General features: G+C 45.0%; 1 protein-coding gene across 3 annotated transcripts in view; it reads right to left on the bottom strand.

Annotated features, from left to right (window-relative positions):
• Nucleotides 1-5787: 5787 nt before the first annotated feature.
• MTF1 (metal regulatory transcription factor 1) overlaps nt 5788-12742 on the bottom strand; it is a 28284-nt gene continuing 21329 nt past the window's right edge. For 2 of the 3 annotated variants that reach the window (XM_072609999.1, XM_072610000.1), the window contains exons 7-11: nt 12648-12725; nt 10782-10881; nt 9586-10160; nt 8557-8620; nt 5788-7465 (exon numbers count right to left, since the gene is read on the bottom strand). In XM_072609999.1, coding sequence (XP_072466100.1) covers nt 7026-7465; nt 8557-8620; nt 9586-10160; nt 10782-10881; nt 12648-12725 — 1257 coding nt within the window. In that variant the 3' untranslated portion in view covers nt 5788-7025. The remainder of the gene's footprint in view (nt 7466-8556; nt 8621-9585; nt 10161-10781; nt 10882-12647; nt 12726-12742) is intronic. The other variant, XM_072610001.1, reaches the window with a different exon arrangement.

Raw genomic sequence — 12742 nt, 5'->3', positions numbered from 1 at the left:
GTCAATACTCTAATAATCTAAAACTTACACAAAAATACAACATTTTCAAAGGATGAGATAAAGATGGAACTCTTGATCAGTGCCAGTAAGGAGTGACTAGAGCACAGAGTCAGACCTGAATTTCACAAAAATCACTGGGGGCAGCATCGTGGAGGACGGCTTCCAGAAGAGGCAAATGCACATAAGGAAGGCATGAGCTCAAGTGGCAGCTGGGAGAGAAAGGGAGGGATGTGAGATGTTGTAGAGGGAGGATTAGAAGAGTGGGATGAAAAGGATGGGGTGACCAAAAAGATGATGTCCTCACAGAAGGGGCAAGTTTGGGAAGATGGGTGACTATAGGGGAAAAAATGATGTAAAGGTTACAGTATAGATAGCCTGGGGAGGAGCAGAAATTGGGAATTCTGGCTAAAATAAGCTCACTTAAGAGCTGCCACACCTCCCAGAACAAAGGCTTGTACCTAGATTTTAACCATTTCACTTCTAGTACTCCCTCCTCGGAGACATAGTCTTACCAGCCTCTTTGGCCTTGACCATCTCCCCAACCTCCACTTTCCATATGTAGAATCCAGGAAGGGGTATGACAATCTACAAAAAGGCAGAGGCAGAGATGACCCCCTAGAAGCCTTACCAAAGGTGAGGGGGAGGAAAAGGGAAGAGAGGAAAAAGGTGAGGAGGCCAATGAAAATTTTCTCAGAGGGTACTTTTGCAACTTCTGCTTTAGGTGCCCAAGGACATAACTAATCTGAAGGTCCAAAGTGTGGCTCTGGACCACTGAGGGAGCTGTTATGGTGAAGGCATGGAGGGTGGGTGTGATTGCAAACCTCACAAAGACAATCAGAGGGATTGGTTTCAACCTATCTATCCTCCCCTGAATTGATGATCACACACGACTTGGAATGAGGTGGGGTTCCTACCTGTCTTCCCATCCTCCAGTGAGTTAATCACTTGGGATCAAGCCATGCTTTAAACAATCTGACTCTGTGGGTTCACCACCACCATCCCAGGCCCCCTCATTGTCAGCAGCTGGAGCTGTTCCCATTCCCTTGGGCCCCTGAACTCCCAGTTCTGTGTTGGAGGTACAAGCCCCCAGACTAGGAGGTTGGGAACACTTTAGACCCAAGCTATTACTAGGCCTCCAGCCTGAAACAGCTCATTTGTGATTTAAGTGGTAGACTGGATACTACTGGTGTCTCCCAAACAAAGACAAGGTTAAAGGGCAGAGGCCCATAAACTTCCAACAGTGTGACTGAGGTAGCAGGATTTGGAAGACAGTATCATGTAAGTGAAAAAACGCCACTGACACTACCAAATTTAAATAAGCATTTAATTAGGATTTCATTAGTATTTAATATTGCTTTTTTCAATTCCAAAAAGTTAAATTTCCACTTTTCAGCAGATTTGTAAAGTACAATATTAACTTTATACAAAATGAGCAATTAAGCAAATGCCATTATTTCACATTCTTCAAAAATACAAATTCATATGTACTCATTGGGGTTTGGAGGGCTCTTCCTTTGGAAGTACTGAACCTGTAACTAACATTTTCACATCGCTCCGTGGAAGTCAGTTGTTCCCATGTTTCATATTTAAATAAATTCCTTTGATATAGAAGTTTACATAATCCTAATAAAACTGATATCTGGGATATTAAAAACCATTACCAAAAGCCTGGGCCTATGATAAGCGTGTTTGAAGTGAAAACAACGGAGAGTCTCAGTGCCTAGCTGGAGGATCTAGTCACAGAAGAAGGCCTCCTCCTGGCCCCCTCCCAAAGAGGAGCCAGGAGTCCTCACCCCCCAACCCCCCTAAGGAACCTGCTGCTTCCCAGTAATATTACCCTCTATCTCTCCAGAATATTACAACATTGGATGTGGGTGGTTGAGTCAGGCAGAAAGAGCTGCAGCCTCAAGCAGGTACAAGGACAGGAAAGGAAAGAGGCCAAGAGAAGGCTGTGACTTTGTACCACAGTTGGGGTAACAAGGATATTGAAAAAAAACAAAAAATCACCCACGCCATCCCACCTCCTGCCCCCAGCCCTGCCTGATTCTGCTGAAAAGTATCATATGAAAAAGTTTCTTGTAACAGAACAGCAGAAGCTGCATTGAGTTGAAAGGGCCCTCTGTAGAAGAAGCTCAGCGGACCCTGCTGGGAACACAACAGATCAGGCTTAGAAATCTGGAGACAAGAACAAAAGCTTAGACTTCATACATTCGGACATCAATATCCAGTTTAATTTGCATTTTCAGTGCAGACAGAATCCAACTGTAGAACAGGAGATACAGTGAGACAAAATACCAAAAATCAGGATTAGCCCAGCCCACAATCATCACCTTAAAAACTATGGATCACACTGGGACAAGTTTCCCCAAGTATGTGAAAGGGAACATTCCAAATGAAGACTTAACCAATCAGAAACATAGGTATCATTTCCTTTTGCTCTCTCCCTCCCTTCCTCAAAATGAGGAAGGTTCAGCTCCCTGGTTTGCCCATAGGAGTCACTTGGAGATTTGCTCTACAGGAAACAGTCTGTTTTGGTTGGAATTTTACTTTAAAACTTCTCATCTGAATTCATTTTCCAATGAGAAGATGAAATCAAAGGATTAAGGGCTGTCCTCCACCTCTCCTAAATCACCTGACAGAGCTGAGGTGAACACTACAGCTCAGTTTACTGGAGCCAATGAACAATGAGGGAGTTTCCTTTTGTGGCCAAAGAGGAGAAGGGAAGAGGAGAGCTACACATCAGAGAGCTGGGAATGGTTCCGTCTCCCTCGATACAAATATTTGTGATTGGAAGTCCAGTAAGACATTTAACAGTGCTGCTGCAGTTACAAAAACCCAATGAATTCCCTGACTCTGTAGGAGTCTTTATAACAAGACAATGGCCCTGATTGCCAATATAAAAGTCTAGAAGGTGCAAAGTTTCTGCCCCAAGACCAACTTGTCCCTTCCCTTTAGGCTTTTCTCACCGCCCTCCCAGAACAGGAAAATGACAATGAACTGCAGCTGAAAAGAGGCTGAGTGGAGGGGGGTGATCTCCAAACAGGCCAAGGGAAAATGATGAGCAGCTCTTTGGAGGAGAGCCCCTCTCCCCCTTTCAGCCCAGGGAACAGGGAGAGGGTTTGCATAGATTTCGTAGTTAGTTGCTAGGAATGCATAATAGTGTTTCCTTACAGACAGGGCACCATGTTGTGGAACTGAGCAACACCAAGCCTGAGCCAGGGCCAAGGCAGGGTCTGCGTGGGGTAACATCCACCAAACTACAAGTATTGCACCCAAGGTAAGTGCTTTTCTCTTCACGCCTCCATTTTCTCAGAGAAAAAAAAATAAAACTTTGTGGAAAATATATATACAAAAGAAATTGCAGCAATCGGGTTAAGGATAACATAACCTAAAGTGCTTTTTAATTTTTATTATTTCTTTAATATACCAGTATGAGGTTCTGCAAACGCATCTCTCTGGAAACATTCAGCATTGTACCAAGTCTCTCCAATGAAACCTTAGCCTCCATTGTTTCATATCAGTCTGTAGGTCCTCATCCTGACCCTCCAAGCCATAGGTACACCTAGAGGTTCCCTTCCTGGGGTCCTCTGACCCTTTGAGGATTCTACACTTCATGTCTCTCTCCTTATGTACCATTTACTCCTTCTGGAAAAGGCAGAGCTCAATAAATAACCCCAACCCTAGTGACCAAACCAGTAGTTCCTCAAGAGGTGAGTGGCTGTGAAGCCATATATGGTCAGCCCCACAATGAGGAGCTAGGAGGTCTCTCTCCATCATATTCCTTCCCCCACTCTCCGTTTTTGCTTAATCCAGAAGGAGACTCTTCATGGATGGGCACAAGTACACAAGCTTGCATGCATGCGTGCATGCACACACACACGCACGTGCGCGCGTGCGCACACACACACACACACACACACACACACACACACACACACACACACACAAAACCTCTGAGGACCGGCAGTGCTGGTTGTCACTGAATCTGGAGCACAGTCCAGTTTGAAAACAGTTTAAGGCAGCTTGGTGGTACCCGCCAAGGCTGACTTTCCTTGCCCACCACCTCAGCCTATAAACTCCTATCCATGGTATGAAGAAACCAAAGAAGCAATGAGATAAGGCATGCCTCAATTACCCTTCTAGGCCATGAGGCCCATGAGCAATTCCAACCTATAGGTGCAGCCTTTTCTTCTAAAGTCTACAGTACCTCTGCAGTCTCTATGGGAACCCCAGTGTCACAAGTTCAAGAAACCAAACTCTCACCTAAGGGTCTTTCTGGTCCCAGTTCAACCCTGAGCTTTGCTCCTCTCTGGGTCCAAGGCCCCCTACCCTTGTTAGGGGCCTCACTTGGAGAGGATGCCCAACCCAGAGTTCATGTAGACAAGAAGGGAGTTTCTTTTATATCCATAGGAACTTAAAGAGACTGGAAGAGAAGACTGCCCTCTCAGTTGAATGACCCTGCCTTATAAGTCTGCTGATAATCACTACCACTTTAAGGGAATTCCTGATTTCTCAAAAGCTGAATGGATTTAAGAACTCTGATCACTGGAATCTGGACAACTTCCTGTTGCTTAATGATTGTGAGGTTTCTATGATCTGCCTGACCAAACCCTAAGGTCATCACCAAGTGACAAAACCTTAACTTGTTCATCTGAGCCACAGTGTGTGGCTTTTCTGTATTCCTCCTCCTCCCATGCTCAGGTGGTCCCCTGCTCAACATAGGCAGATCTCTGAAAATGATAAGAGTTGGCACCTAGACAACCATTTATAAAATAATGATGTGACTATTAAAAGGGACAGTTTTTAATATATGTCCTTAACATTTCTGGGTCCAGGCCTGAATTCTCAATGAGCCAGAATCTTATTGGAGAAGGAGCTTGGTCTGTTCAGATTCAGAATAAGGTGGGAGGGTGCAACCCAGTACTTTGTAGCTCCTCCCCCATCCCCCTGGACCTGAGCAGGATGGTTTCAGTTGTAAAAGATGTATGTGTGGGTGTGGGTGTGTATGTAGAGGGGGGCAAGGGTGGAGGGAGTCTTAGAGCTGTCAATAAAACAGCATTGACAGTCACAAGGAGCATAGGTTTAGCTCCTTCAAGGAAGCCTCTCTGTTGCAACCAACTTATTGATACTTCTATACACAAAAAGGTATTACTGAATGTACTACATTGCAGTGACAGGAAGCTCCCCCACCCCTTTCTGGGAGATAAGACTTCATCTACTCCCCTTTTCAACTACTTTCCAGCCTTTGCTTCATTGCTCCTAGAAAGGCAAATAATTCGCCCTGATTAAACCTATCTTTCTCCTCCCAAAAGTAACCATCTTTTCTGGGATGGGGAAGAAGGAGGGATGAGAGGAAAGGGGCAGGGCAGGGAATCTCTGAACATGACTGTCCCTGAATGCTGGCTTGGGAAATGAAAGAGGCAAATATATCTCTGTGGGCATTGGAGGGTGGGGTCAATAAGGAACTCAAGCCCTTGGAAAAAGGAAGAAGGTAAACTCTTAGCTGTTCTTGGCCTAAATATATGGGGTCTGCAGTGTACTCTGGCTCATGGGACATCCCATTCCCTCCAAATAGGAAGTAGGAAGGAAAAGGACTACAGAGGAGGAACTACCGGGTGGAACTAAATTTCTGAATTCTATGGGCAAAAACGTTACCACTCTTATGACTAAGTCACTAGAGCCCCTTGACATAAAACAACAAAAACTATAAGATATTGTTCTTAAATGAATTGACTTGGAGCCACAGCCAGAGAGAAGTGGATAAAATTCTATAAAGATCAACATTTTTTCTTTTTTTCTTTTTTTATATAATGCAACATAACAAAACATTCCAAATAAAAAAAAAAACCTTATTGCAACACTTCAGGCTTTTTGGTGGAAGGGGGATTTTTTTTTTATTTTGCTTTACTTTACCCTGAGTAGGTTAGAAGATCATAGTTTTCATATCAAATTACTAAGCTATGTTGCACATGTCAACAGAGAAATTATACTCGTTTGCATTAGTAAGGATAGAGGGCAAAACCACACAGGAAACAGCTGATCCGCTGGACCAGGACCCCAAGTAGGGCAGCCTACCCAGGCAACTCCACTCCATCTGAAGACTTCCTTCAGCTCTCACCTCGTTCTGACAAAGTCAGCCCACCTTTGCTCTGCAAAGGTCAAGTGGCCCAAGAGAGAGCAAAAGTCAACAAAGAGACTCTACACCAAACATGGTAGTCAGCTCAAAGGTACAAACAGGGATCCTTTCTCTCCCTGAAAGGCACCACAACCTATTGCTCCCAACAGCCAAGAGAGATCCTGGAAGAGCCAAGGAGACAAAGAAACCCTGACTATCCTGAACATGCAACACATCCTAGTGCTGATCTTCCACCCAAACAAGTCAGTGCCCTGCCTGGGCCCCAAGCCAAACATCAGGCTTTCCGAGTCCCTGTCCCTGCAGCCACTGGCCTCAGCCTTCCCTGAAGCTCCTTGCCATACACCAATCACACTTGAGTCCTGCCCAACACACACAGCTTCTTCCTCTCCTATCACTCTTCCCCCTCTTTGGGGTCACTGGCCTGCATTTCAGTTTGTGGCTTAGTCTCAAATCTACCCAGGGAAGAGACACCCCAGGAGCTGTAATGAGACTCCACTGACAAAACTGCAAATGCCCCAATACAAGTAAAACACAATCTAAGATTGATGGAAACCACACCCCTTTCAATTTAAAATTTTTATGCATACGAGTAACCTTAATTTCCATGTTCACATGACAATAAGCAAAAGTGACATACAGTGCAGCCAAAATAGTTCATTTATAACTTAGCTTTTTTTGTAGTTTTTTTTTTTGTTTTTTTTTGTTGTTGTTGTTTTTCTCCAAAGATCGGTTCCTTAAAATGGACATTCCTGGGATGGGAATAAAGAAATGATGTCTGAGAAGTATGACTTCCCAACAGCAAACCTCTTCATCCTTCAAACTTCCGACCCCCAAATAGAGGCCATCTGTTCTTGCAGCTCTGCCCAGAAGCGAGCGAGCCAAGGGCGCTTCATTTAGCAAAGCTGCTGGTTAAGCCGATATCCTCCTCCCCCTGCAGTAGTGCTTCGATGGGTATCAAGTTGGATGGGGTGTCCGGGCTCTGGAGGGACAGGAACTCTGATACATCCATGGCACTTAATGACTCAGTCTGAGAGTCTGAAAGGTTCTCTGCCTGTCTACTCCGGCTGCCAGAAGGGGAGGAGGAAGAAGAGGGTGACAATGGAGCAGAAGAGGGAAAAGTCTGGGGGTGTAGATGGAGTGATGGGCCATCAGGGACCCGAGGGCTGGGCTCTGAAGGAGGTGGTGAGGAACAGCCCTTCTTTCGGCTGCTGCTGCTGCCAGCAGCCCGGTCCTTGGCAGAGTCCCGGCATGCACACTGGCACTGACAGGCCTCCTCCTGTTTGATGATGATCACAGGAACACTGAGGCCAATCTGCTGCACGGAACTCCCTGGGAAAGAGCAAAGGGGAAGAATGGGCACCGCTCTAGTGGGAGGGGAGGCTCCAGAGACCTCAATAGATTGCAGGGATCCATGAATTTGGATGGGGAAAACTAAAATGTAACATTCCTCATTTTGAAAGGGGTTGTCACAGACCACAGCAGGCTGTCAAAGCAGTCCATGATACTAAAAGGCTAAAAACCTTCTCAGGAGCTGCATTTGGAAACCCAGTTTCAGTTGTAGCTCTGCTGCTACTGCTAGTTTTGGGCGATTTTTTTTTTTACTTGTGATTTCACAGATATCAGGTATGGTAAAGAAAGGAGAGGGAAGGAACATGTAAGACAGAGCCTTCTCTGAAACTGAAAGGTTAACCAGTCTCTCATACACCTCTCTAAGTGTCAGGAAAGCAGGTGTGGTCATTGTTTTCTATGTCTGAGGCAGCAGGGGAAGTGAGAAGAACACTGGACTGAAAGTCAAGAGATCGAGGTTCCAGTTACAAGCTCTACTCCTAATTCTGATATGATCCTAGACAAAGTACTTCCCCTCTCTAAACTCCAGGTAATTCCCCTTACACAGCTGTTGTAAGAATCAAGTGAGATAACAGATACAAAACATCTCATAACATACAGAACAAAATGCTTCATCATTTAAGAAATAATGGTGATACTTCTGGCCAAAGTCTGATTGCATATAATCCTTAGCTAGGCTTGATGGGAAAGGGAGATTTGAGGACCAAGGTGTTCATTTTCAGAGAAACCAGGGAGAGGCAAAGGAGCTCACACTCACCCTTTCCTCAACAATAAAGTGAGATTCATAACCTCACTGGCTCGGACAAATAAGAATCTGCTTCCATCGTAAAACTCAAAATTACAAGGTTGAAGGCATAAGCACAGAACTTTTCAAGTTTTATCAATGGAAAAAGAAGAGCACTGAGGTTCTAATAAGCAAGCAGGATATGATGCTGAGTTGACTGATGCTAATGAAATATAACAATATAATATATAATATAATAAAGCTGCAAAGCAGGCTAAGTCAACAAGACAACCCTTGGAGTGTTCCAAGGGTTCTACTTTCTCTGGGAGAAAAGAGCCAGTACACTTACCTGCGCTGCCAGCGACAGGGACTGCAGTGGTAAAAAACACTTTCTCTACTTTAGATGCTTGTTGCTGAAAAAAACAAAATAAAATCACAGTTATGGTGACTGAAACAGGATGGATTTACAAGGAAGTTGGTCCTTCCCCACTGACTCCTGTCCCCCAGAAACTGAGCCAGCAGAATCCATTCAATTGGAAGCCAACTGAATTCTGTGCTGCTAGCAATGTTCGGAGGGTCAAGCAGTATGGAAGACCACTTATCAAGGATGGGGATTCAGAGGAGGATGAATGGGACTAGATGGCTTCAACAGGCCTCTCCAGCAGGCACATTTTATAAAAACACTTTCAGAATGGTTCTAAAAGAAGAGAGCAGATGCTGTCATCCGGGTCCTTCGAGTAGGTATAAGAGTGGGTCTTTTCTAGCAGCCTGGCTTTGTCTCAGAGAGAATACATGTTCCATGAGAGCTATTTTCAGGCTGTATATGAAGGGAATATAGCAAAGGTACGATATTCCTTCAAATAACTAGACCCAATCTTAAAGTTTGGGTTGTCTTTGCAACTCTCTATTCCAATGAAGGGAGAGTTACAGCCCCTATCATAGAAAAACTGAGTAAGAAAGAAGTTGAATATGTTCTAGAACAAGGCTCTAATGAAAGACACTACAGCCCAATAACAGAGATCACTGGATTCAGAGTTGGAAGACCTGGGTTCGCATCTTAGTTCTAATACTTACTACCTGCAAACTAATTAACCTCTGCAACCTTGGGTAAATTATTTAAACCTCTGCAAGACATCTCATCTGTAAAATCAGACTGCACTAGCTGAACAAGCAATCAATCAGTTAACCCCAATTAAAGCACTTTCTATGTGCCAGACACCATGTTAGACCTTAAGAATACAACAAAAAAGGGAAGCAGCCCTAATCTCAATTAGCTGATCTGGAAGGTCTTCCCATGTGGATTTAAGGATTCTTTTGTGCCATGGATACATCCCGCCACATGCTTTACATATTCACACACTCAGTGCCTGGTACTCACCATTTGCTCTTGGTTTTGGGGAGGGCCAGCTGCACCATTGAGTATCCACTGTAGATTCTGGTCTCCCATAACTATGCTGGACTGCAGAATCGCTGTGCTGGGAGTTGGGGTGATGGTGATGGTGGGATTGCTCGTCAGAACAGGGGTGGGCCCCAGAGGCAGAGTCTGAACCAGAGCTGGCATGGCCTCCGTGGTAGTTGGTGGAGCCGTTGTGACTGGGGGAGCCCCAGTAACAACAGAAAGTCCTGGCACAAGGGGCTGTGGCGGCTGAGGGTGCGGAAGAAACTCTTGGTGATTAGCAGCAAACTGTGTGCTGTGGGCAACTGGCCCTTCTGGAGACTGTAAAATAGCAGGGGGGGTCCCAAATGCAGCTGGCTGGGAACCAGTTCCTATGGAGGGAGCAGCCAGAGGAGGAGGAGGAGCGGGCGGTGTGGAGGCAGGTAGTGCAGACTGGGAAGGCTCGGAGATGCCAGGCTGCAGTACAAGTGGAAGAGATAAAGATGCTGAATCTCCCGTGGAGGGTGGAACAGCGGTGACTGACTCTGTATCACCATTAAAACTTTCAATCAAGGCAGCTGGCAAGAAAAAGAAATAAGAATGTATGCACTGAGACTCCCAAGCCTGGCCCTCCTCCCCAACACACACAGAGCAGTCACTGGGACACCTATGGTAGTCATAGCCCCTCCAAGAATCCCTGCCTGTGACAGTTTCTTCTTTTCACCTCAGGGAAAAGTGGCAAGGTCACAAACTCCATTGGCAACTTAAGTCTTGAAATTTGAGGCTCTTTGCCTGAACAGAAAAATCTCAAGTACTGAAGCTTTACTTTAGAATATCCTGGGATTCCATAATTTGGTCTCCCCTTCTGGAGCAGACCTACTGACTCTGTAGAGGAGACTCTTCAGAGAACTGAGTCTAGGTCAGTAACACTGACATGTCTGGGGTCCTAGTCTACCTCTGCCTCTTTTAAAAATGGAAATGCTGGGCTCAGGGCAAGTCCCATTCTTCCTTAAAAAAAAAAAAAAAGCCAGCTGAACATTTCAGACATAACAGCTCTAGGGAAGAGGATTTCAAAAATCCCTGGCTTTTTGAAAAGGGTTGATGAGGTCATGTAAGCTGACTGACCCCACCTTAGAGAACCAACACTAAGCATGCAATCCACCCCCCTGACCAAACTCATGCTCAGTTAAGGAACAAACCTGTCTGCTTGTTTTCCTGGACTGGAGTATCATTTGAGTTCTGGAACATTGATTCAAAGATGATTGCTGGTGAAATTGTGCTAAGGTCTTGGCCATGCGTCTAGGAAAGGAAACATGCCAAAATGTGAGGGGGAATAAAAAGGAATGCTTCCTATTTACACTTGTCAGAGTCCCAGGAAAAGCACGGCCTTTGAAGAAGGTACAGTGGGAAGAAAGTTGCATTTAGAAACCTGCCTTTTAATTTGAGCTGAGAGCTTTTTCTTTCTTCCTTCTCCCTCCACTGCCTCTTACCATATCTCTGTAGCCCTAAGGAAGTCACACCTCCTCTGTGGGTCAGTTTACCCATTTGTAAAATTAGCAAGTTGTACTAAATGATCTCTAACATCCTTTCCTAGGACCACAGTCATTACTGGGTAACCTGTCTACAGTTATAAAGGAGGTTAGTGGCAGAGTGCAGACTAAAACCCAAGTCTCCTAATTTCCAGTCTACTGTTCTTATAGACTGTTCATGTTAGCCTGTTCTACAGCCTGAAGCAGGGTCCCGGCTTTGCCACCACATGACCTATCCCAGGTTTCTGTAGCACTCTCATGTCTTCCAGACACATAGTGAAAATCAATCTGTCTCTTGCTTCTTTGCCAGGGATCTTCAAGCAGCAGATTGGTTGCACTGTGATCTTCATCAATCACAAAGGAGCTTATCAGGGTCAGGCAATCTGGCAGGGAGAGGTAGACCTTTTCTGACACCTCATGGGAGTTGTGTAGAAGAGGGTGTTCACCAGTCCAGTGTCTACTATCTATTCTGCCTGATGCCTCAGGGTTCCAGAAAGCATTCTTCTGTAAGATGAAGTCCTAGTTAGGGTCACTTAAGATGATCTGAGAGATTATAAGAAGATGCTGGAATCCAAAGTATTTGGGCACCTCAGCATAGAGTCTAACCTCCTACCCAGGCTGAATCCCTTCTATCACATCCCTGACCCATGGTCACCTAGACTCATCTACTTGAATACCTTTAGCCATGTTGTTCATGCCTATTTATTTTGTACCCTACCACACATAGCCAAGCCTTCATCTGACAACTCATTGTGGGCTCTCCAAAGCTGTGCCAAAAGAGCACATGTGCTGGCAAGCCTGAGAGAGCTAGAAAGGTCTGGCAGAAGATTATGAGTCTAGTGGCCAAGGACAAGCCCAGCAACAGGCAGAAGTTCATAACCAGAAGGCTCATCAGTGGGAGATGAATTTTTTTGGCCTGTTGCCACTCCATATGGCTTCTTCAAATGGGAAAAAAAAAATCACCCAAAGAATCAAGTCTTCAAAAGGAAGAGGGACGATAGTATAATTCTGAGAACTGTACCAAATGGCCTGTATAAGTACTGACTGAAAGCATAGGTTTGCGAAAATAAGGACTCGTTGAGATGGTGGGAACATATCCTAATCCTAGCAGAGCAAATTAGGGCCATCAGAGCTAAGGCCTTCAAGAATGCCTCTTCTCTAGAAGAAATGGGGGTGGAGGGTGGGGTCAAAACTTTTCTTCAACACAATGTCACAAAATCAATCACTGAAAAGTACCTGGTCCTATAAGATAACTACCACATACATATCCCTACAAATATTTGCTGAATAAAGGTTCTAAATAACTGGGGGAGAGGAGGAGGGGCGTAGTGGGGGAGGCTCTCAGAAGAGGACCAAATTTGGAGAGACAATGCCCTGGCAACCCAAGAGCAGAACTGCACAGAAACTCAAATGGCCAGGATGAAAAAATGGAGGTCAACTAAGTCCAGAGGAAGGCCAATACTAGTCTGTCTGTTTTTGGTTTTTTTGACACTGATCTCAGGCCCATATATCTCAATGGATGAAAATTATACTTACTGTATTGGAATTTTCTCGTAGCTCAGAATCCTTGGATTTGAGGCTCAAGTCGCTCAGACAAAGTGAGTGGTTTGTGTCCTGCAATGTCAGAAAAA

The sequence above is a fragment of the Notamacropus eugenii genome, chromosome 5 (genome assembly GCF_028372415.1).
Source record: "Notamacropus eugenii isolate mMacEug1 chromosome 5, mMacEug1.pri_v2, whole genome shotgun sequence".
NCBI lineage: Eukaryota > Metazoa > Chordata > Mammalia > Diprotodontia > Macropodidae > Notamacropus > Notamacropus eugenii.
This window is presented reverse-complemented; position numbering and strand designations above follow the sequence as displayed.